This window comes from Nicotiana tomentosiformis, chromosome 11 (genome assembly GCF_000390325.3).
Source record: "Nicotiana tomentosiformis chromosome 11, ASM39032v3, whole genome shotgun sequence".
NCBI classification, from domain to species: domain Eukaryota; kingdom Viridiplantae; phylum Streptophyta; class Magnoliopsida; order Solanales; family Solanaceae; genus Nicotiana; species Nicotiana tomentosiformis.
Genome location: NC_090822.1, coordinates 91,767,671 through 91,793,508, shown reverse-complemented (window position 1 = coordinate 91,793,508; position 25,838 = coordinate 91,767,671). Strand labels below are relative to the sequence as shown.

The window sequence follows — 25,838 nt, the reverse complement described above, 5'->3', positions numbered from 1 at the left end:
ACTCCGTCTAAACATACCAACAAGTCTCATAACCTAACACGGACTCGCTCGAGGTCTCAAATCACATCAAACAATACCAAAAATACAAATCGCACCACGAATCGAAATTATGAACTCCCAAAACTTCCAACTTTGAAAACTCGTGTCGAAACCAATCTAACCAACCCGGAATGACGTCAAATTTTGCATGCAAGTCCCAAATAACATAACAGAGTTGTTCCAACTCTCGGAATCGCATTCCGACCCTGATATCAAAAAGTCCACTTCCGGTCCAAATCTCTAAAAATTCGACTTTCGCCATTTCAAGCCTAAATTAGCTACAGATCTCGAATTTACAGTCCGGACACGCTCCTAAGTCCAAAGTCACCCAACGGAACTAATGGAACCGACAGAACTCCATTCCGGAGTCGTCTTCACATAGTTCCGAGTATGGTCAAAATCCTAAGACTTAAGCTTCCGTTTTAGGGACTAAGTGTCCCAAATCACTCTGAATCATCCGCTAACTGAATTCAACCACGCACGCAAGTCAGTTCACATAATATGAAGCTGCTCAGGGCCGTATGCCGCCAAACGAGACTTTAGTTCTCAAAACGACCGGCCGGATCGTTATAAAGTCAGATTAAACCATTCCCATAATCAAAATAAATTATATTTAATCTTGTGCTACAACCATACCAATGGTCTGTCCAATTCCATCATTAGATTGTGAACATAAACTTTATGACTTATAAGAACCGATGATTTAATCTTCCGTGTATAAGTTAAACTCTATACACTAAATCATCTACTATATAAGCAATGGACACACAGACAAATACATGATCTATTAAAAATAAACTTTATTAAATTGAATAAATGAATAAACAATTATTCCATAAAGAATACTATAACAATACACATGGCTGCCTCAGAGACTGCCACATATTCGGCTTCCATGGTGGAATCAGCAACACAAGTTTGCTTGATGCTTCTCCAACTTATGGCTCCACCTCCCAAACTAAACACATTTCCTGAGGTAAATTTTCTAACATCTATATCTGATTGGAAATCCGAATCAGTGTACCCAATAGGCACAAGGTCATTCGAATGGTAGACTAGCATGCAATCCCTAGTCCTTTTTAGGTACTTGATTATATGCTTAACCGCTGTCCAATGTTCTCTCCCAGGATTAGACTGAAATCTGCTAACAACGCTAACGGCAAAGTAGATATCGGGTCTAATATATAACATAGCATACATCAGACTCCCCACAGCAGATGCATAAGGGACCGCTTTCATCTTTTCTATCTCTTCATCAGTTTTAGGAGGCTGATCTTTAGATAGAGAAATTCCATACATGAAAGGGAGAAATCCTTTCTTGGAATCATGCATGCTAAATCTGGAGAGTATTGTATCAACATAAAGAGCCTGGGATAAGCCTAATATCCTTTTTCTTACGATCTCGCAAGAGCTTGATCCCAAGGGTATGAGTCGCTTCTCCCAAATCTTTCATATCGAAGTGCGTGGACAACCATTGTTTAACCGAACCCAACATGCCCACATTATTTCCTATGAGCAATATGTCATCTACATATAAAATTAAAAATGCCACTTTGTCCCTATCACGACCCGAAATTCTCACCTTCGGGACCGTGATGTCGCCTAATATTTTACTTGCTAGGCAAGCCAACGTTAGAATATAATTAGCCATTTTAACAAAAATTTAAATTAATTAATAACAAATAAAACAAATGCAGAAATAAAGTCTGAAATAAAGTGAATAATCCATAATAGACACGATATCTAAATACCATCCCAAAATTTGGAGTCACAAGTGCACGAGCTTCTAAAATAATACAAATAAAGGTCTGAATAAAATTCAAGCTGTTTGAAATATAATACACAACTGAGATAAGATAAAAGGGGACTTCAGAACTGCGAAAGTTGTGCAGTTATACCTCAAGTCTCCACTGATAGCTGTATCCGGGTAAATCTACAGTACGCCGCCGGGACTAACTCCAAAATCTGCACAAGAAGTGCATAGTGTAGTATCAGTACAACCGACCCTATGTACTAGTAAGTGCAGAGCCTAACATCGACGAAGTAGTAACGAGGCTAAGGCATGTTACTTACATTAACTTGTACGCAATAATAATAATAACAACAATAATAGAAATAAATCAGGTAACTCATTTTAACATTTGAAGTCAACTCGGCAGTCATAACCAATTATTATTTCAATCAACTTCCGTTGCGGCGTGCAACCCACCTCAACAATATAATTCCTCAATAAATTTCCGTTGCGACGTGCAACCTGCTCCAACAATATAAACTTTAAATAAATCTATTGCGGCGTGCAATTCGATCCCCCAATATAAACTTTAAATAACTCTATTACGGCGTGCAACCCGATCCCCCAATATATTCATATTCAATTTTGTTGCAGCGTGCAACCCGCTCCTCCAATATATCTACTTATCAATTCTTATAAAAGAAATTACTCCAATAAATGCAACAATTAATAAAATATTATAAGACAACAAGCATACAATAATTATGATTCATTTATGAAACAAATAATGACAAGTAACATTTAATTATAGAAATCAGGGAGAAAATAGGCAGTATAATATTTAATATACTAAATGTCAAGTAGCAATTAAGACACATAAATCAAATAAGCAAGTGACAATTATTACAGAATTCACGAATTAATATTTGACAAGGAATAAGAGAGAAATGATTATTTTAATAATTAATTCATGTCTTAAAATAATTTAAGATATTTAAATAATTAAACAAACAATTAAATTGACAAAGTATAGGCACTCGTCACCTTGCCTATACATCGTTACACATGAAATTCACATAGCAAATAATTCAAGGGTTCTATTCCCTCAAGTCAAGGTTAACCACGACACTTACCTCGTTTTGCAAACAAATTCAAGAATCCAATAAACCTTTGCCTCACGAATTCGTGTCCGAAATCCTCAAATCTAGTCATAAATAATTCAATATATTCAATACAAATCGTAGGAATTAATTCCATATAAATTTACTAATTTTTCGGATTAAAATCCGAAATTCATTTTAAAAGTCGACAATGGGACCCACGTCTCGAATCCCAAAAAAATTCATGAAATTCGAACACCCGTTTCGATACGAGTTCAACAATACAAAAATTATCGAATTCCAACATCGGATTGGATTTCAAATATTCATTTTACATTCTTGGAAGATTTTATAAAAATCTGATTTTTGTTCCATAAATTCACGGATTCATGATGTAAATGAGTATGGAATTATGAAATATAATCAATATAGGATAAGGAATACTTACCCCAATATTTTTCCATGAAAATCGCCCAAAAAGTTTCTTACCCGAGCTCAAAATCGAAAATAGTGAAAAAGGGTCGAAATCTCATTTCCAGAACTTAAATTCTATTATCCAGATTTTTACGCATCGCGATTGCGAGAATTCATTCGCGATCGTGTAGAACAATTTCCGCCTAGGTCCATTTTACTCTTCGCGATTGCGGATAACTCATTGTGATCGCGAAGCATATTTTGGTTGCCCAGATTATTAACTCTACGCGATCGCATAAATGGTCATGCAATCGCGGATAACATTTTCTCAGCCTTACGCGATCGCGTACTGACTTGTGCGATCGCGTAGCACAAATGGCGTGTCGAGCTTCTGCCTTCATTCCTTCTATGCGAACGCGGCTTGGCCCTCGCGTTCGTAGTGCACTGGGAGCTAACCTTCCGCGATCGCGTGCCTATCTTCGCGAACACTAAGGGTAAAATTCACGGCTCATAATTTCCTCTTCGCGATCGCGAAGCACAATGCACTAGATGACAACTGAAGCTAAAAACCAGATTTCTTTCAAAGTTCAAATGGTCTGTAGGCCATCCGAAACTCACCCGAGCCCTCGGGGCTCCAAACCAAACATGCACACAAGTCCAAAAATCTCATATGAACTCGCTCGCGTGATCAAAACACCAATTTAACACCTAGAATTATGAACGGACACCAAATCAAATGAAATTTTTAAGAAAACTTTAAAACTTCTATTTTCACAATCGGTCGTTCGAATCACGTCAAATCAACTCCGTTTCTCACCAAATTCGACAGACAAGTCATAAATGACATAACAGACATGACATAACAGACATAAAATTTTCAGAACTCGAATCCGATCCCGATATCAATAAAAGTCAATTTGTGGTCAAACTTTGAAATCCTTAAGCCTTTAGGCTTCTAGTTTTCGCCAACTGGCGATAATTCAAGGTAGGGACCTCCAAATTAAATTTCGGGCATAAGCCCAAGTCCCAAATCACGATACGGACCTACCGAAACTGTCAAAATACTGATCCGAGTCAGTTTGCTCAAAATGTTGACCAAAGTCAACTCAATTGAGTTTTAAGGCTCTATTTCACATTTTAATAAATTTTTCATATAAAAACTTTTCGAAAAATTTTACGGACTATGCACGCAAGTCGAGGAATGATAAATAGTGCTTTTGAGGCCTTAGAACACATAATTAATTATTAAATTTAAAGATGACCTTTTGGATCATCACATTCTCCACCTCTAAAATACGCGTTCGTCCTCGAACGGAATTAGAAAAAGTACTGGAGCTGGTGAAAAGGTATGGATATTTACTCCACATGTCCGACTCAGAGTCTCAGGTAGATGCTTCTACCGGCTGACCTCTCTATTGCACCCGAACTGAAGGATAACTCTTAGACCTCAGTTGTCGGGCCTGTCGGGCTAGAATAGCTACCGGCTCCTCCTCATAAGTCAAATCCTTATCCAATTGGACTAACCTGAAATCTAACACATGGGATGGATCACCATTATATTTTCGGAGCATAGACACATGGAACACCGGATGAACCGCTAATAAACTAGGTGGTAATGCAAGCATGTAGGCTACTTCACCCACCCTTTCAAGAATTTCAAATGGTCTAATATACCTAGGGCTTAACGTGCCCTTCTTTTCGAACCTTATTACACCTTTCATAGGTGAAATCCGGAGCAATACTCTTTCTCCAATCATGAATGCAATATCACGAACTTTACGGTCGGCATAACTCTTTTGCCTAGACTGAGCTGTACGAAGTCGATCCCGAATAATCTTGACCTTATCCAAGGCATCTTACACCAAATCGGTACCCAACAACCGAGCCTTTCCCGGTTCAAACCAGCCAACTAGCGATCGGCATCGCCTTCCGTATAATGCCTTATATGGAGCCATCTGAATGCTCGACTGGTAGCTATTATTATAAGCAAACTTTACAAGTGGCAATAACTAATCCCAAGAACCTCCAAAGTCTATAACACAAGCGCGAAGCATATCTTCCAATATCTTAATGGTGCACTCTGATTGTCCATCTATCTGTGGATGAAATGATGTGCTCAACTCAACCCGCGTGCCTAACTCACGCTGTACAGCCCTCCAGAAGTGTGAGGTAAATTGCGTACCTCGATCTGAAATAATAGATACGGGCACACTGTGAATGCGGACAATCTCACGAATGTAAATTTCAGCTAACCACTTTGAAGAATAGGTAACTGCCACTGGAATGAAATGTGCTGACTTGGTCAACTTGTCCATAATGACCCAAACTGCGTCAAATTTTCTCTCTAAGTCCGTGGGAGCCCAACAACACAATCTATAGTGATACGCTCCCACTTCTACTCGGGAATTTCTAACTTTTGAAGCAAACCACCAAGTCGCTGATGCTCATACTTGACTTGCTGACAATTTAGACACCGAGCTACATATGCAACTATATACTTATTCATTCTCCTCCACCAATAATGTTGCCGCAAATCTTGATACATTTTGGCGGCACCTGGATGAATAGAATATCTGAAACTGTGGGCCTCTTCCAGAATTAATTCACGAAGCCCATCCACATTAGGCACACAAATACGACCTTGTATTCGCAGAACTCCATCTTCCCCCACAACAACCTAGTTGGCATCACTGTGCCGCACCGTGTCCATAAGGACAAGTAAATGAGGATCATCATACTGCCATTCTCTAATGCGCTCATATAAAGAAGATTGAGCGACTGTGCAAGCTAGAACCCGGCTAGGTTCTGAAACATCTAACCTTATGAACTAATTAGCCAAAGTCTGGACATCTACAGCTAACGGTCTCTTACCAACCGGAATATAAGCAAGGCTCCCATTCTCACAGCCTTTCTACCCAAAGCATCGGCCACCACATTAGCCTTTCCGGGGTGATACAAAATGGTGATATCATAGTCTTTCAACAACACCAACCATCTTCTCTGCCTCAAATTAAGATCTTTTTGTTTGAACAGATACTAAAGGCTACGATGATTAGTAAATACCTCACACGAGACATCGTAGAGGTAATGCCTCTAAATCTTCAGCGCATGAACAATGGCTATCAATTCTAAGTCATAAACATGATAATTCTTCTAATGAACTTTCAATTGTCGCGACGCGTATGCAATCACCCTGCCATATTGCATTAATACTGCACCAAGCCCAATGTGAGATGCATCACAATATACCGTATAAGATCCTGAACCTATGGGTAATAACAATACTGGCACCATAGTCAAAGCAGTCTTGAGCTTCTGAAAGCTCAACTCATACTCGTCTGACCATCTAAATGGGGCACCTTTCTAGGTCAGTTTGGTCAATGGGCTTGCTATAGATGAAAACCCTTCCACGAACCAACAATAATACCCTGCCAAACCTAGGATACTCCGGATCTCTATAACTGAAGTAGGTCTAGGACAATTCAGAACAACCTCAATCTTCTTAGGATCCACCTTTATGCCTTCTGCCGATACAGCATGCCCAAAAAAGGTGACTGAGTTTAACCAAAACTCGCATTTTGAAAATTTAGCATATAACTGATTATTCTTCAAAGTCTGAAGCACACTCCGAAGATGCTGCTCATGCTCCTCTCAACTGCTGGAGTAAATCAAGATATCATCAATGAATACAACCACAAAAGAATCCAAATAGGGCTTGAACACTCGATTCATCAAACCCATAAATGATGTTGGGGCATTTGTCAACCCAAATGACATCACTAGGAATTCGTAATGCCCATACCGAGTCCGAAAAGCTGTCTTAGGGACATCAGAAGCCCTAATCTTCAACTGATGATAACCAGACATCAAGTCGATATTTGAAAACATTGATCGAATAAGTCATCAATTCTTGGCAGTGGATACTTGTTCTTGATAGTAGCCTTGTTCAACTGCCGATAATCTATACACATTCGCATTGAACCATCTTTCTTCTTTACAAATAATACCGGTGCACCCCAGGGCGAGACACTGGTCTAATAAATCCCTGATCAAGCAGGTCTTGTAACTGCTCCTTCAATTCTTTCAACTATGGCGGGGCCATACGGTATAGTGGGATAGAAATAGGCTGAGTGCCCGGAGCTAAATCAATACAGAAGTCAATATCCCTGTCGGGTGGCATCCTCGGCAAATCTGCAGGGAATACTTCTGGAAATTCACGAACAACTGGTACTGAGTCCATAGAAGGAACATCCGCATTGGGATCGCGAATATAAGCCAAATAATCTAGACACCCTTTCTCGACCATACGTCGAGCCTTCATATAAGAAATAACCCTGCTAGTAGAATGATCAGGAATTCCTTTCCACTCTAACCGAGGTAACCCCGGCATGGCTAGGGTCACCGTCTTGGCATGACAATCCAATATAGCATGATAAGGTGATAGCCAATCCATACCTAAGATGACATCAAAATCTACCATATCAAGAAGTAAAAGATCCACACTAGTCTCAAGACTACCAATAGTAACCACACACGAACGATAAACATGGTTTACTACAACAGAGTCTCCCACCTGTGTAGATAGACACAGAAGTACTTAGAGAATCACGAGGCACAACCAAATATGAAGCAAAATAGGAGGATACGTAGGAGTAAATAGATCCTGGATCAAATAGAACTGAAGCAAAACTATGGCAAACTGGAATAATACATGTGATCACGACATCGGATGACTCGGCCTCAGGCTTAGCTGAAAAAGCATAAAATCGGGGTTGGGCCCCACCACTCTGAACTGCGTCTCTAGGACGGCCTCTAACTGGCTGGCTTCCACCCCTAACGGTCTGACCTCTACCTCTAATGGCCTGACCTCCACCTCTAGCTACCTGACCCCTACCTCTAGCTGGCTGAGCAAGCGGTGAAGCAACCGGTGTTGGTATGATGGCACAAGAATCCTGCCTAGATCTGTTACTTGACAACCTAGGGCAATATCTCCTAATGTGACCAATGTTCCCACACTCATAACACCCATCCTGATTTCGTGGCTGCTGAAGCTGAAGCTGACCTGAACGGGCCGGATAATCGTTGTAGTGACTCTGGAGTAGTGGTGCACTGATAGGAGCTGAATGTGCACTAAATATTTGCTTCCTAGAGTAAGGCGTAATAGGATCGTGACTCCTTGAAGCACCGGGAGATGCCTGAAGTGCTGAACGAAACGGTTTGGGAGGATGACCCATACCAAAATTACCCCTGCCTCCAGACGAGGCACCACTGAAACCACCGAACTGACGAGGCCTCTTATCAGACCTCTGCCGTCTCTCCTGTGCAAGAACCATCTCGATCCTCCTCGCGACATTAGCAGCCGCCTGAAAGGAAATCTCACTTCCAGTCTCCTTGGCCATCTGAAGCCTGATAGAGTGAGTGAGTCCCTCAACCTCCTCACTTTCTCTCCCTCAGTAGGTAGTAAAAGGAGAGCATGACGGGCTAAATCCATAAAACGGGATTCATACTGAGTAACAGTCATACTGCCCTGCTGTAGACGCTCAAATTACCTGAGGTAATCCTCTCTCAATGTGATAGGGAGGAATTTCTCTAGAAATATCCGTGAGAACTGTTCCCAGGTCAATGCAGGTAATCCAACTGGTCTGGTCAATGTATAATCTCTCCACCACCTCTTGGCGGAACCCGTCATCTGAAATACAGCAAAATCGACCCCATTGGTCTCAACTATACCCATGTTCCGCAGCACCTCGTGGCAGCAATCAACATAATCCTGTGGGTCCTCAGAAGGTGTCCCACTGAAGTAAACTGGAAAGAGCTTAGTAAACTTATCCAGTCTCAATAAGGCCTAAGAAGACATGGCGGGCCTATCACCGGCCTGTGCCGTAACAACTGGCTGAACTACCCCAACTGGCGGGGTTGCTGGAGCCTGATTCTGGGGAGCCATCTACTCCGGAGCGGGAGTAGTGGGAGTTTGTGCTCCTCCCCTAACCCGTGAGATGGTTGGTGCCACTGAAAATGTACCATTCTGGGCCACACCCTCTATAAGACTTACCAAATGGACTAGAGCGTCCTAAAGCACTGGAGTAGCTATGAATCCTTCCGGGACCTGAACTGGTCCACCTGGTACAATATGAACTGTAACCTCCTCCTGAAGATCCACCTGAGGTTCTACAACAGGTGCGGCTGCTCGAGCTCTAGACTAAGCTTTATCTCTGCCTCGACCTCTAGCACGACCTCGACCTCGACCTCTACCCCTAGCCATAGTTTCCACTGGGGCTCTGGTCCCTGTTCGTCGATAGATGTATTACGTATTCTCGCCATCTGCGAGAGAATAAGAATAGAATGGTTCAATTATCGATGATAGAATAAAATCGCACGACAGGAGAAGAAAGAAGTGATATTGTTCCTAAACTTTATAGCCTTTGAAAGATAAGTACAAACGTCTCCATACTGATCCTTCAGACTCTACTAAGTTTGCTCATGACTCGTGAGACCTATGTAACCTAGTGCTCTAATACCAACTGTCAAAACACTGGTCTGAGTACGTTTGCTCAAAATGTTGACCAAAGTCAACTCAGTTGAGTTTTAAGGCTCTATTTCATATTTTCATCAATTTTTCAAATAAAAACTTTTCAAAAAATTTTACGGACTGCACACGCAAGTCGAGGAATGATGAATAGTGCTTTTCGAGGTTTTAGAATACATAATTAATTATTAAATTTATAGAAGACCTTTTGGGTCATCACAGTCCCCATCCCACTTCTTGTATACACAAGACTCGTTAAGACACTAATCAAAATCAAAAGTTTTAATCGCCTTGTCAAAACAAGTGTTCCATGCCCTAGATGCTTGTTTCAGCACATAAATGGACCTTTTAAGCTTACACAACATGTGTTCCTTGCCACTTTCCACGAAACCGTCTGGTTACATCATGTAGATGCACTCATCAAGACTTCCATTAAGGAAAGTTATCTTGATATCCATTTGCCAAATCTCATAATCATAATGAGCGGCAATGGATAAGAGAATCCTAATAGACTTAAGCATGGCTACCGGAGAGAAGGTTTCCTCATAATTGATCCCTTCTTATTGAGTAAACCCTTTCGCTACAAGCCTTGCTTTAAAAGTTTGCACTTTTCCTTCTACACCTCTCTTTTTGTTATAGATCCATTTGCATCCAATGGGTTTAACCCCATCAGGTTATTCTACAATATCCTAGACTTGATTAGAGTCAAGCCTTGCTTTAAATTAATGCTAATTTATCACTTGCTCGATTTCCTTTTGAGGAAAAATTTTATTTTGTCATTTTTCCTTCTAAACAAGATTCACAAGTTGGTAGTGCCTCCACTTTTAATGAACTTAAAGGTCCATCCTTGATCAACCTTGAAATTCTGTTTAGATTTATATGACCCATACGCAAGTGCCATAAATATGTTTCACTCAATTCAGAAGAATATTTTTTATTATTTGGTAAATCAATATAATTAAGTTCTTTAGGTTGTAACGGTTTAGGAATAGAGTCAACAATAAAAAGACCATTAAACTTTATACACTAAATCATCTACTATATAAGCAATGGACACACAGACAAATACATGATCTATTTAAAATAAAACTGTATTGAATTGAATAAATGAATAAACAATTATTCCATAAAGAATACTATAACAATACGCATGATTTATAGTATATCCTAACAGAACATCTTTCGTGAGGACGAAGAACAAGACATGGTTTACATGAATTCCCCCCCCCCCCCCCTCTCATTTGACGTGAAGACCTCTTGTGCTACCTAACTGATGATATAAAATAAAAGAAGAAAATATCGAATAATGTGAATCACCCAGTATTGATAACAATAAAATGAGTGAAAATTAAGTGAAGACAAAGAATGTTGGATGTTATTTTTCTGTCTCATTTGCTTTATTTTTTGTGGCCAAATTAAAGTTGTTAGATAAATGTATTGATGGGAGCAAATACTCGCGCAAAATAGCTCAAATACCATTATTCTAAATTTAAAAAAAGGTAAGTAATAATTGAGTATCCTGGTACCAGTGGCGGAAGCAAGATTACCGTCAATAGGTTCAAAAAAGAAAAGGCTAGTGGAAATATAACCAGTGATCTATAAAAGTTTTGAATCCACTTGATCACTAAACTATGCTTTTGGGTTATGTCGGGGGATTCAAAATATAATATATAGAGATAAAAAAAAGTTACCTTATATATATATATATATATATATATTATAATTTTTCGACGAATCTGCACCTAAATCCGCCATTCTTGGTACATACGCGTTTGTCTGATATAAACAATACGAAAGCACAGCAAATGAAAGCAGCATGGCAAAAGAATGATGAAAACTCATTGGTAACAAATTGTCAGCTTTGGACCAATTGTTCATCAATCTATTCCTTATAGGCATTTTTAGCACCCTTTTAATTTTTTAACGTGGGGTATTCATGTGGTAATGTTATCAATCTGTATTTGTAATATAGTTCTGAAAATAACATACAACAATAACGATCCATTAAAATCCCACTAGTGGGGTATGAGGAGGGTAGTGTGTACGCAGACCTTATCCTATCCCGAGGGAGTAGAGAGGCTATTTCCAAAAGACCCTCGGCTCAAGAAATAAGAAAAGACAATATATCAGTACCATCAACAGAAACCAAAGGAATAATAACAACTCATAAAAGCCAGAAAATAGATGAAAATAATAGAAATAACCAGTAAATAGACCCGACACTATAAAACAAAAGAGTAGTAAAAACACAACATTAACCACTAGCAGTCTAAGATAAAAATCCTATCAGACTAGCCTCACATAGTTACGACCCTACCCTACAACCCTAATACTTGACCTCTACAGCTTCCAATCAAGGGCCATGTACTCGTAAATCTGAAGTCGCGTCATGTCCTTCCTGATAACCTCTCCCCAATACTTCTTAGGCCGCCCCTGCCTCTTCCCGTGCCTTCCAAAGCAAGTCGCTCACACCTCCTCACCGGTGCATCCGGGCTTCTCTTCTGTACATGCCCGAACCATCTGAGTCTCGCTTTCCGCGTCTTGTCATCAATGGGAGTCACGCCCACCTTCTCCCGAATATCATCATTCCTAATCTTATCTATCATCGTGTGCCTGCACATCTACCTCAACATCCTCATTTATGTTACTTTTATTTTTTAGATATGTGAGATCTTAACTGGCCAACACTTAGCCTCATACACCATGGACAGTCTAATCACCGCTCTATAAAACTTACCATTGAGTAATAGTGGCACTCTCTTGTCACACAGAACACCAAATGCTAACTGTCACACCTCCTGTAATAGGGGAGTTTTTCTAATTAAAGTGACATTATTCGAAATGAGATTATTTATTTTATTAGAGTCGCCACTTGGAATAATTATTATGGTGTCCCAAGTCACCGGTTTATTTTAAAATCTCAAATCGAGGAAATTGACTCTATTTATGGTCCGCGAACACAGAAGACCGGGTAAGAAATTCTGTTAACCTGGGATATGGTGTGAGGTACTCCCGAATTCCGTGATTTTAGCACGGGCGCTTTACAATTACACATAGATTAATTATCTGAATCATTAAAACATTTTATGTGTTACTGCTTCTATACCGCTTTTAATTATTTATTTAACCACTTTTAGTATTTATGAAATATATTTGAATAACTCGCGATGTCGCGCACTCGTATTTTTGTACATATTGCGAATCGCGCCACGTGAAACGTACCCGTGATTCACAACATGTTTATTTTAATTATTTGACGTTGGGATCAAGTCGCATGAAACACGCACTTGAGTTTGGAATTATGTATCATGACTATGCCACAGAAAACCCACAGTCACGATAATTTTATTATGAATCGCGCCTAAAACAAACTACAATATTCATAAATTATTTATCTCTTGCAAATCCGAGACAATTATTTTGTCTATCTTCACTCTTCTCTTTTTTTTTTTGCGACGAGTCTTGAATTGATTCACGACCCGCCTCACTCCCTCACAATTGTTATTTCTGCTCTCTCTTTTTAGTGTAATGGACCTTGGATATACCCCAACCCACATATCTCACTCACAATTGTTCTTTCTATCACACATGGGGCCGCGCCTCTAACCTAGGCCCAAATCAATCAAAAGAAGCACCTTGGGTTCTTTATCAAATATCAAGCCCATTATTAAGAGGCCTAATTACTGAAACAGGCAGCTAAACAAATTCCTATCAGGACTTCAATAATTAAAACCAAAACAATCACATGGCCAATATCAGAACACATGTTCAACTTCACGGGGCCCGCCATTGTTCAATGGCCCATATTTGACAGTCCAATACTAGTCTAAAATGATCGGCTAACCAAGAGAAGCAACAACTAATATGAAACTAAGTTTGAAGCAAAGATCTTTGAACTATTCTTAAGCCACAATAACTATTAATCATAGAACTACCTTAACACATAAATAGCCAAAAATGAGCAGTAGGCAAGCATAGAGACAAAATATTATCATGAGCCAAGAATAGTATTTTATTCAAGCACAAAATCCATAGCATTTGAACACTAAATCAACATTAATCAAGGTTGAGACAAGAAATGAACCTAAAAATATGAACCTGACCTTACAATGTTTCACAGCTTCACAATTCAAAATTGAACTAGGCCACAGACGAACAACTTGACTGAAGCTTGACAACCTCGAACCGAAACCTGCTAACGAACCTCTTGACCCACGACTCAAATGGACGACCGTTGTCACCGGAAATTTGACCGGTAACTCGGCTGGATTTTGGTGTAGTATTTCAGCTCGTTTTTGGGTGGTTATGGACTGCTTTTTCGAGCTAATTTTGGGACTGTTTGGTGCTGTTTTTGAGTTGGTTTTTGGCTCGTTTTATAGGTTGTTTTTTGGCGACCTTTTGGAGTTGTTTTCAATGGCCATTTTCCTGAGTTTTTCAGCTATAAACGGTGGTGTTTTGGAGTGATTTTGGAGCTGTTTGATGGAGTTTAAGAGTGGCTTAGTGGAGGTTTTATGGTTGCACTTTCATGGTTGTTTTTGCTAGAGATTTTTAGGTAATTCATGGCTTGAGATGGATGTGTAAAGGGCTGATTTTGGGGTGGGAAGGTGATAGATGAGTTAATGAGGAAGAAGAGAGGGGTGCGGCTATTTTAGCTCTTAGATTGCTAGTTTTTTTTTCTTTTTCTTCATTGTGTTGCTCTCTATATGTAGTGAAAATGGTCAGGCGTCGGGTGAGGGGAAGAGAATTGGAGAAAAAGAAATACGTGAGTGTGTATGTGCAGGTGATGAAGGGGATAGTGGGGATGTGAAGAGAGGACATGAGTGGTGAAAGTGAGAGTGTGAGAAGGAAGTGGAAAGTTAGGTATTGGTGAGATGAATGGGAAAAATTCAAGCACGGTCAAAAATTAGGTGCTCACACTAACCTCCACTTCATCCACCCAACCCCAATATGGTGTGTGACATCCTCGTCGATCTCCCCATCTCCTAGATAACCTATCCAAGGTACTTGAAACTGCCTCTGCTGGAGATGACCTAAGATTCAAGCTTCATGTCCATGTCCGTTTCCCCCGGCTCGATGCTAAACTTGCACTCCAGGCATTTCGTCTTGGTCCTGCTTAGCTTGAAACCCTTAGACTCAAGGGCCTGCCTCTCGTTAATATCGCCTCGCATCTCATCAATCAGAACTATGTCATCCGCCAATAACATACACCATGGTACCTCCCCTTGAATATGGTGTGTTAGTACGTCCATCACCAGGGCAAATAAGAATGGACTAAGCGCAGATCTTTGGTGTAACCCCATACCAACCAAAAAATGCTCTGAGTCACTTTCTACAATCCTAACTCGAGTCTTAACTCCATCATATATGTCCTTAATCGCCCTATTGTAGGCAACCGACACACCATTTACCTCCAAGCATCTCCAGAGAACCTTCTAGGAACCTTGTCATACACTTTCTCCAGTTCAATAAATACCATGTACAGGTCTTTCTTCATATCCATGTACTACTCCACCAACCTCCTAATAAGGTGAATAGCTTCCATAGTAGAACGACTAAGCATGAACCCGAAATGGTTTTCGGATATAGACATCGTCCTCCTTACACTCACTTCTATCACCCTCTTCCAAACTTTTATGGTATGGCTCAATAGTTTGATACTCCTATAGTTGTTACAACTCTGGATATCACATTTGTTCTTATACAACGAAACTACCGTACTCCACTTCCAGTCATCTCGCATCCTCTTCGTCCTAAAAATAATATTAAACAGCCCAGTCAGCCACTCCAAGCCTGCTCTTACCACATACCTCCAAAATTCTACCGGAATTTTGTCTGACCCGGTCGCTCTGCCCCTACTCATCTTACGCATAGCTCCCACAATCTCCTCAACCTTGATGCGCCTACAATACCCAAAGTCACAATGACTCTTGGAATGCTCCAACTCACTTGGCTCAATATCCCGATCCCCTTCTTCATTCAAAAGTTTATGAAAGTAAGTTTGCCATCTCCTCTTAATCTAGGCCTCAACCATCAATACTCTACCATCATCGTCCTTGATTCACCTCAATTGGTCCAAATCCCGAGCCTTTCTCTCTTTCGCCTTGGTCAGCTGGAATAACTTCCTCTCCTCGTCTTTGTCCCCAGTTCCTCGTACAGACGACCAAAAGCTGCAGTCTTAGCTCCGTGACCGCCAGCTTAGCCTCCTTCCTACTCTCCTCCTCACATGTGCTCCCTACTAACTCCAGGTATGTCGCCTTCTTCACTTCCAACCACTTCATTCTACTATCAGTTGCCTTTATGCCCGCCAGAGTAGCCCGTCGAGACCCCTAACACCTTTCTTGTAGCCTCCTTTATACAGTCTGTCATCGTCGCCCACATAATGCTCGCGTCCGAGCTACTACTCCAGGCTCTCATAGCCGCTAACCTCCCCTCCAACTCCTAAGCTTTATCCTCAGTCAAGGCTCTCCTCCCGATCCTCGATCGTCCTCATACAAACCTCTTCTTCCTCTTTAACATAATACCAACGTCCATCACCAAGAGCCTATGTTGTGTCGCGATATTCTCACCCGAGATAACCTTGCAATCCCTGCACAACCCTCTGTCATATCTCCTGAGGAGAAGATAGTTAATCTGAGTCTTCGCCACCGTACTTTGGAAAGTAACCAGGTGCTCCTCCCTCTTCGAAAAACTAGAGTTCGCAATCACCAACTCAAAAGCTTTAGCGAAATCCAACAGCGAAGTACCTCCTCTGTTCCTATCCCCAAAGCCGAAGCCTACATGCACCTCGCCATAGCCACCTGCAGTCGACCCAATATATCCATTGATATCCCCTCCTATAAATAATTTCTCAGCAGGCGGAGCATTATAATCTCATCCAACTCCTCCTAAAAATGTCTTTTAACCTCGTCATCCATACCCGCATGCGGCGCATAAGAGCTAACGACGTTTAGGGTGCACTCTCTAACCACCAACTTAATAGTCATTAATCTATCATTCACCCGCCTAACCTCAACCACAGACTCTCTAAGTTCCCTATCCATCAGAATACCTACTCCATTCTTACCCTTCCGGACTCTAGAGCACCAAAGCTTATACCCCTCCGTATCCCTCGCCTTCAATCCTATCCACCTTGTCTCCTCGACACACGCTATAGACTTATCCGTCAATGTTCCTATGTTTCATGACCCAATTCTCAACCTATAGGCTCCCTTGTTCCCCTTCCACCCCGAAGACATGACCTTACTCTACCATCCTAGACTACAACTACTATACCTACGACAGACTAAACTAGAAGAGAACAAGTTGTAACTACATGCACGCTAATATGGAGATTAAACTAATGTGAACTAAAATGAAAACAATCTAGCTAACACAAAGAAGAGAAATATGAATACGGGAGATACCAACTCCCGCGAATAGAACCTGGAGATTGTCTTGATGCACACGACGATGTTGCGGCACCTAGCACGTTCCTGTCCAATTTCCCGCTGCCTCTTGCTGACACTCGCCCGGGCTGTTCTCCAATGTTTACACACACATGTCTCGCTCGTTGCCAATAGCCACCAATTCTTACCTGCAATACACATAAAACACCACGACATCAAGAAAGAGGGGGGGGGGCTGTCACCGCTACCAATGGTGAAGCCCTAGCAGTAGCAAATAAGGGGACATAGGCGCCTATATAGTTGCATAAAAACTGCACCTTACAAACATTTGGTTCGTCAAATTTTTTAATCGCCATGTCATTAGACTAGTTGACTTTGCATACTCATCTATTTGACCTCCATTCAACTCTCTTTTGGGGGGAGAAAAGAGAAAGAGAACTAAGAAACCTATTGTTATATGTTCATTTGCCTTAAAATGTGACCAACTGGGTGTGGGTGGTCGCCAGCGTCTCTAGTGGTCTCCGGCCACCGGTCATACAAGTGACCGTTAGAGCTGGCTGAAAGAGGGAGTGTGGTGAGAGAAAGAGGGAGAGGGAGCAGAAACCTTCCCAATAAAACAGAAATAACAAAAAACAAAAATATAGAAGAATAGAAAATTAATCAAAACCCATTGAATTCACAGTATTTTCTTAAGTAACTTAATCTCTTCCTAGTACCCGATGTTTATGATTATTTCCTCCCAGGATAGAACGGCTTACACACTGGTGTAGCGGTACTTCAAACCCCAGTGTTTTAGCGAATATAAATGATAATAGCAATCATATTTACTTTATTTGTTTTGTAAGAAAATAATGCAGAAAAAAAGAAGGAATTTCAGAATTTTCATAAGAAAAATATGAGGGAATTGTCTAGTATTTTTAGCCAACAAGTTGGGTTCAAAAGAAGAGGTGTAACTCTTCCAGATGACTGTTCATGTAAAACGGCTATTACGAAATGGTTATTTACGTAAAATAAAACGAAAAACTCAAACCGAAGTAAATTCAAATTACCGTTACGTAAACAGTTGATTTGGATTACAATTATTAATTTAATTTAAGCGCGAGACTTGACTTCTTCTCAACTCTTAAAAAACTAGAAGAAGTGTAATTATATATATACTCAAGAAATAAGTTTTTCTCCTTCAATATGGGACAATGTTCTTTTGTAAAGAAGAGAAAATTTTATTTTTTCCTCCATTTCCCATTCACCTCGGTTTTGAACAAAAAACCAACACGTCAACACGATTATCCCTAAAAACGCCAGTCATGCCTTTCTTTCTTTTTCTTTTGAGCGACTTTTTTCTTTTCTTGGTTTTGATTGACTAATTTGTTCTATGAGCCCCCAACACAGAAAGAAAAGTGCATGTTGGAGTAGGAAAAGAAAAGAGCTGATAGTTGAGAGGAGATTTGTGACGGTAGTTACTTTGAAAGAGTTTGTCAAACATACAAAGACATACAATGTTATAAGGTACTAGGTACCACAAACACATTTTTTTTAATTGTGTATGTTGCTTTCAACTCTCGTGTACTATCCTATGGACAAGTTGATCAATATCAATAATTGAAGGAGATAAGCAGTACCCTTTTTTCCCGTAATGCATAAGTAATAGCTTAACAATCTATATATATTAATATAAAGCAGGGGAAAAGGAAGGTGATGTGGCTTTCTCATACAGTAGGATTTCTATTTATCTTTTTTGTCATTGTTTTTGCCTTTTATGCCATTTTAGTTTATTTATTTTATTTTTTAAAAGTTTATAAGTGTATGAAAATGCATTAAAAGGTGCGACTTTACAAAACAACCGTTTTGACACCTTTTAGCTTCTAAAAAATGGTTGACCTTTCAATTACCAAGAAACGGTTCATTTTTAGAATTATTAATACCTTTCCTTGGTTCCGAGAACATGTAGGTACGCAAAGCACACTAACCAAATGTTGTAACAATGAAGGAGAATGGAAGAGGAATAGATAGGTGCTGACGGATCTTCGAATACCATACTTTTACATATTGTGTTTTTCTTCTTCTCCCGGATTCTTATTGTTCACTTGACTTGATAACTTCTATGAGTATTTCTTTAAACAAACTTATTTAGAACTGACACCGGTAATTTATTCCAGGTAGTAGGTTTGGCTCTCACAGATATGCATTTATCTCCTATAATTTTGATGATCTATCTTCTCCATTTTGCTTACATTTTTAAAAAAAAACTTTCTTCTTTTACTAACGTTTGTGAACTTTTTGCATGGGCCGAGGTTCTTTAAATATATTCTTTAGAAAATATTCAAAATAGAAGGAAGTTAGTCCTTGGTATATCAAATTCTTCAAACTAATGAATAAGTTGGGATTACGACATCTTATTTACTTATGCAAAAAGTTTTAGATTTTGTGATTACTACCATTTACTGTCGGAAGAGATAGCAAATCATAATGTAAAGTTCTCTTGACCAATTTTTACTAGCATGTGTAAATTCAGTTTTCTTACTATTGATTTTTATTAAAAGAAAAAATTTTGCACAATCAAAATTTACTGTTTATACTAAGTCAAATTTTATCCTCTATTCTTTCGTGTGTGAGTGCCTATGTATATACATAATCCAAATCATAGAAGTGATGACGTTATATGTCTCTTAATATAATAAACTGATCTTTTTTCTCATGCTATTTAAATCTCATTAAATTTCTCCTATAAATTTAAAAGAGAAAATAAAATACCACCCAAAGAAATTGATTTTAGCAACGGAATTTGCCACGAATGGTTTTACCTTGGCAATATTAGCGAAGAATTAACTGATTAGCGATGAAATTATGCATTTAGCGACATAAATCGTACTTAACCCTGAAATTACGTAGTTTAGTGACAGAAATTAATGCTCCATCACTAATCTCATTTTTTTTATAGTGACGGGAGTCGGGAGAGAGAGGTTGATAAAAAATGCACAAAAAAAAAAAAGAAGAAGCATCAAACCACTAGAAGTAGAGTACTCCCCCTTCCACTGATATCAGCCGGATATAGTCGTCTTAGGTTTAGGTTCCTTTCATGAAAGATTAAAATTTGAATGGGAAAAATAAAGTAGGGTTTTTGAGAAGTTTAAGTTTATATTCCTTTCTGATTTCACTTATGGTTATATATATTCTTGCACTTTATTGAAATTCCATTCTTTTGCACTATTTATTTTCAAATGAAGTATTTACTTTTTTCAAATATTTCATAGATTGAATTAAGATGTCCCAATCTGTTTCAAATGAATAACTATAATATTGCTTAATATTATAGCTTTTGATGTATTAGACATATGCATTATAATTTGGTTGTAATCTTCTGTTATTAGAAATCTATTTGATAAAATAATTCAAATTTTTATAGACTGCACGAAGCGCGGATAACTTTACTAGTTTAATAAATATTTAACATATTTTGACGAAAATAATCCAAGAAAATGATGAGATCGACGATAATGTCACACATCGTATTAGAACATAGTGAATAAAATCGAGACTCACATATGATATTTTATGTGATAAAAATGTACCACCAAGACTTAAAAGTAAGTTCTATAAAGTAGTTGTTATATCAATATATTGTATGGGATATAGTGTTGGCCAGTCAAAAACGCTTATGTTGAGAAGATGAAAGTAGCAGAAATGAGGATGTGAGATGGATGCATGAGCATGCTAGGGAAGATAAGATTAGGAACAAAGATTTACTGAGCAAGGTGGGAGTGGCCTCCATAGTGGACAAGATGTGGGAAGCAAGACTGAGATAGTTCATATATGTGAAGAGTAGGAGCACAAATGTCCCAGTGAGGGGGTAAGAGAGATTGACAATGATAGGTCTAAAGAGAATTAGAGGTAGATCGAGGAAGAACTGGGGAGAGGTAATTAGACAAGACATGACATATCTTCCAAACTCACTGAGGACATGATCCTAAATAGGAGAGCATAAAGGTTGAAGATTAGGATAAAATATTAGTATGTAGTCGATCAATTTCTTTCTTTTCTGCGAGAGAACACAGTTCTAGTTTGGAGTACCTTATATGCTCCTCTTTGTTAGCTCTTACTTTGGTTACCTTTACTTCTTTTGCTGTCAATATTATTTTTTATTTAGTATTTTATCTTAAGTGTTTTTACTCTTATATTTTTCAAACATATTTTGAATTTTTTTTTCTTGAACCGATGGTTTATCGAAAATAACATTTCTACCTTATACAAGGTGGGGTAAGGTCCGCATACGCTCACCTTCTCAGACTTCACTTGTTGGATTATGCTAGGTATGTTGTTGTTGTAGTATACTTTAACGAAAATCAAAAGTGTTACTTTTGATAAACTTAAAGGACTGAAATTACTCAAGAATATATTTAAAGGACTATTTTAAACTTACTCTAAGAATAAGGGACCGTTTTTGTCATTTTCTTGGCATTTGGTCTATGGATTTCAAACAAGCCCAAATCTTTTCTAGTCCAATCCCTTTACATGTTCGGTTTACAACAAACTGAAGGTTTCCAAATTCAGACCCACCGCCAATTTTTCAATATATGACGGCGGAGTTCATTTTGTCAGAAGTGGATTGAACGACGACCAGGACCAGTTAACTTTCCCCCAACATTGCGATCTTGCCAATTCCCAGTTCTAGGTTCATCTCTTTTTCTCTACTGATATTCTTGATCCTTTTGTAATTTTGTGGCTTAATATGCATTCTAGGAAAATCCAGGATTTAAAGTCAATTGGTTCAAAATAAGCGTAATATATTGTTATTATAAATGTGTTGAGCTGATACTAATGGGCACAGTTGAACCTTCTGAATTGTTCCAGATCCACCACTGTTCTCAGTTTGTAATAACTGGAAAGTTCTGGTGTATAAATCTGCCTTTTAGGATTACTAATCATTTTTCTGAATAAGGGCAAAGATGGGATATTCATATGCTTAGGTGTGTTTGATATGAAGAAAAGTGTTCTTTTTTGGTGGAAAATGTTTTTCATTAAGAAATCTGGATCATTTTTCAATGGTTTGGTTAGGACTTAGTTCTGAAAGTAATTGTACAAGTTGAATGCTAGAGTTTAAGAGTATTGTTTTATTGGTATTATGATAGTTGACGATAATATCTAAGTGTTGGTTAAAACTAGTGGTATAAGTAACCATTGACTTCCTCATTTGGTGGGTACAAATATTTCCGCGATGAAAATGATTTCATTGAGAATCTCTGCATACCTGACACATCCTTTATATACTCATCAAATCTAATCAGTCTTTTTTCTGTTTTGGTTTGCCTATATTATCTGTATGTTTTTTTCTTTCAGGATAATCGGTTTAGACTACAACAACTGAACGAGATTTGATCATACTAGGGAAAATGTACTGCCTTCCATTCTCTATAAATTATATTTTAGTTAGATCTTGATGTTACTTATGGTCAAATTCAGTTGCTAATGTTTGTTTCATGGACAAGATTAAGAAAGGAAATTCTGTTGGAATGTGATGTTTTTGTAAGTAGCCTGCTGTTGACTTAATGCGCTGTTCAGCACTCAAATACCAAAATGTATGTTTTACTAGGAGGGTAAATTATATTTTCTTAGCAAGTTTCACCTGGAAATGCTGCGGTCCTTAACAGGACGACTTAAGTCCAGGCGGATCATTATTTCTTTGCTGAAGGCCCTATTAGGCCCCCTAAGTTCAAATTTATTTGCTCACCATCTAGCTTTATAACTTATTGGTTCCGATGGGAGTTTCCAACACAATAGGTGATGGTTCAATTCTCACTGTGCCCTTTTCGCTGCCCCGTTCCCCCGCTCCCCTAGTAATAGAAAAGCTTCCAAAGAAAAAGTTAATTGCCTTGACCTACCTTTATATCTGGAAATTTGAAGGAGTAGGTTTTTCTATAAAATTCTCTCTAGCTCGAAGAATTTTATTATATTCTCCTTATAAAAATAGTTAAAGAAATGGGGTCTAATTGTTTGACCTACTCTTTTTAGAAGAAGCTGAACCTATCTGAATTTTGCTTGTGCAATTAGTATTGTTAGTGATGTTATCTAAGTGCTTCAGACATTTTTTCATTGGTGTGCAGGGGGGCACGTGTACAATGGGATGAGGCAAATTTGGGAGAAATTGAGGCAAATAAACCAGTGAGGCAGAAAATAACTGAACCAAAGACACCATATCACCGCATGACCGATGATGATGATGGTATGTTCATGCAATTTCTATTAGTTTCCTTATGCCTAGTCTTTAGAATAGAACCTTCTTGTTATGCATCAACATAGCAAATTTGATGGTGATGTGTTGCAAATTCCAATTTTTTACATGACAATTAAATAGGTAGGGGTAAGGTCTGCGTACATATTACCCTCCCTAGACCCCGCGTGTGGGATTGCACTGGTTGTTGTTGTTGTTGTAATTAAATTGATGAGATGTAATTAATTTGTAGTTACTAACCTTTCTTACTTGCGCTCAATTATCTGATTCTACCGAGGGATGACCTTGAAGTAGTATTACAGACATCATAAGAGCTTCTTTGCTTGGTGGCTTAACCCTTTTGAATGAGTCTCATTCATATTGATTATCTGGAATTTGACTTGGTTTTGGATTTGATTTTTGTAGAGTCTGATTAGAGTTAGTTTATAAGTATTTCTTTAACTCCCAATGCTGAAGTTGATTTGTTTTTCTTTTTAATATTTCTATTGCATTAGAAGCTTCTCATTTGATGCTCAACCTTCTACACTTTTTTAAATTGTGGTATGTTGGAACTTATCACTACTTATGTTATAGGCACTGGAACCTCTGGGACATTCTTTAAAGTATGAGGGGTATTAAATGCTTGATGATATATTATGTTATTGGTCTAAGACATCCAATTATATTATGTAAACTGAGATCTTCAAAATTTCGAAAAGGGTATTTGAACAATTAGAAACAAGCTGTATTTGACTTAAGCAGTTATCTTCTAGGAAGTGTTTATTTACCTTTGAATTCTCAATTACATTAATGACACTTGATTGAAGGGAAAATTTGATACGCACGTGACCTTATACATACACACATAAATATATATATGGATGCTGTGGTCTTGACCACATGTTAGTGTTGAGATGTGCGTCTCTTCATAAGCTTTAAAATCATCCCTCTAGGCGTGGTCTTTATAAGCCCAATCCACATTATGCCTTGCTTTTCTCCTCATGTTATTAACTGAATTCGGCATTTTATGGGACATTATGTGCTTTTTATCTCTCTACTCATATGGATTTTCTTTTTAACAGATATCATAAAGGTAATTATGTAAGCATGAGGTTTTTACTCGTGTCTAGTTTATTTCACATACAAATAAATTATAATAAGTTTTTGCTATTTTCTCAAATCAGTCTGGCATTCTTTGCTATTGGTTTGATTTGAAAGTTGGTATTTTAATGTCAAATAGGGTTATATTATAATGTGTGGAAAGAACATGTTAAATGTGAAAATCATGTTAATATATACCAGTACTAGAACTATAATTTTTGCTCTTATTGCTTTTCCAATTTTATTCTGACTACAATAATACTGTAGGATCTCTATCTTCTCCGTGGGATAGTTTTGAGGAGGCCAATGGTGATGCAATACACTCAGAAGTCGTATCCAGTGGAAATAATTCCAGACAGTCTGTCTGGACATCTTCTGAGGATGAGGCTGATATCATGGACCAAGATGATGAGGGTCTAGTTTTATCTGTCTTTTATGTTTCAATAATGTGGTTCATATTTCTTTTCTCATTACACAGAGCTTTCTAATAGATACTCTTCTGCAACTATAGTATGTTCATCTAAAAATAAAATCGTCAAAAGCCATCTTTTTGTGTGTTTTCCCATTGCCTATGGTTTTCGGTGGCAAAACATTATGCTATAATGTTTTGTAATCAGTTGCTGCTGCTTTCTTGCCTAGTTATTTTTGGTTATCAACTGCTTGCACTTTCAGTTCTTTTGGATCAGTGGCTTTTGGTATTTTTTCTCGTATTTTATTTGGATCTATAGAGGGGGTGGGTCGGGTTGCAGCTTTGACTTCAATTATGCTAGTATGTTTGTCCACTCTACTCACAACCAACTATTCTCCGGTCTCTGGTCTTTGATTTTTTTTTTCTTTCTGCTACAAATAGATTCTGGTTCAGAAAGGAGCAAGAGCTTTAGGGAGCACAGGCGAGCACACTATGACGAATATAGGAAAATCAAAGAACTGCGTCGAACATGCTCCTCTCTTGAAGAAGCATCTGATGATGAGATTGGAGTTCTTGAGGAAAGGGATGGGAGGTGTAATACATCATCGTCATTGACAGTTGCTGTTAAGGGCATTGACATTGCGGAAGGAGACGCTTCTAAATAGTCCTCTGTCCCTGCCAATTGAACATGGATTGTCCCGAAAAAGTACATTATTGATATGATCTTATTTCCAAGAAGGCCGTTATTACAACCCATCGTTTTGTTTTTGATATGTTCACTTTTACTTGTAAGTTGTATATAGGCGGTTTCAATACATTTCACATATGGGAGGAACATCTTCCATTCCGTGACTGCCATAACTTTTCACTGGAAAATATTGTGAAATCACAAACTACTAATATCGACTTCGTTACTGTTGTTTCATA

At 38.6% G+C, this 25,838-nt stretch overlaps 2 protein-coding genes across 2 annotated transcripts; one reads left to right on the top strand and one right to left on the bottom strand.

Moving 5' to 3' along the window:
• Positions 1 to 867: 867 nt before the first annotated feature.
• LOC138901834 (secreted RxLR effector protein 161-like) lies at positions 868 to 1,371 on the bottom strand. Its single transcript, XM_070189631.1, has one exon. The coding sequence runs from the start codon at positions 1,369 to 1,371 to the stop codon at positions 868 to 870; it is 504 nt and encodes a 167-aa protein (XP_070045732.1).
• Positions 1,372 to 21,693: 20,322 nt separating this feature from the next.
• On the top strand, positions 21,694 to 25,838 carry LOC104103637 (protein phosphatase inhibitor 2-like). The gene is made up of 5 exons (XM_009611548.4): positions 21,694 to 21,865; positions 22,531 to 22,585; positions 23,295 to 23,413; positions 24,770 to 24,916; positions 25,353 to 25,838. Coding segments are annotated over exons 2-5 (492 nt in total). The 5' UTR covers positions 21,694 to 21,865; positions 22,531 to 22,583; the 3' UTR covers positions 25,577 to 25,838.

Coding starts and splice junctions, on each gene's coding strand:
- LOC138901834 (XM_070189631.1), bottom strand. CDS start 1,371: ATGCATGATTCCAAGAAAGGATTTCTCCCTTTCATGTATGGAATTTCT.
- LOC104103637 (XM_009611548.4), top strand. Junction 23,414..24,769: donor CATGACCGATGATGATGATG/GTATGTTCATGC, acceptor ATAATACTGTAG/GATCTCTATCTTCTCCGTGG. Junction 24,917..25,352: donor CATGGACCAAGATGATGAGG/GTCTAGTTTTAT, acceptor TGCTACAAATAG/ATTCTGGTTCAGAAAGGAGC.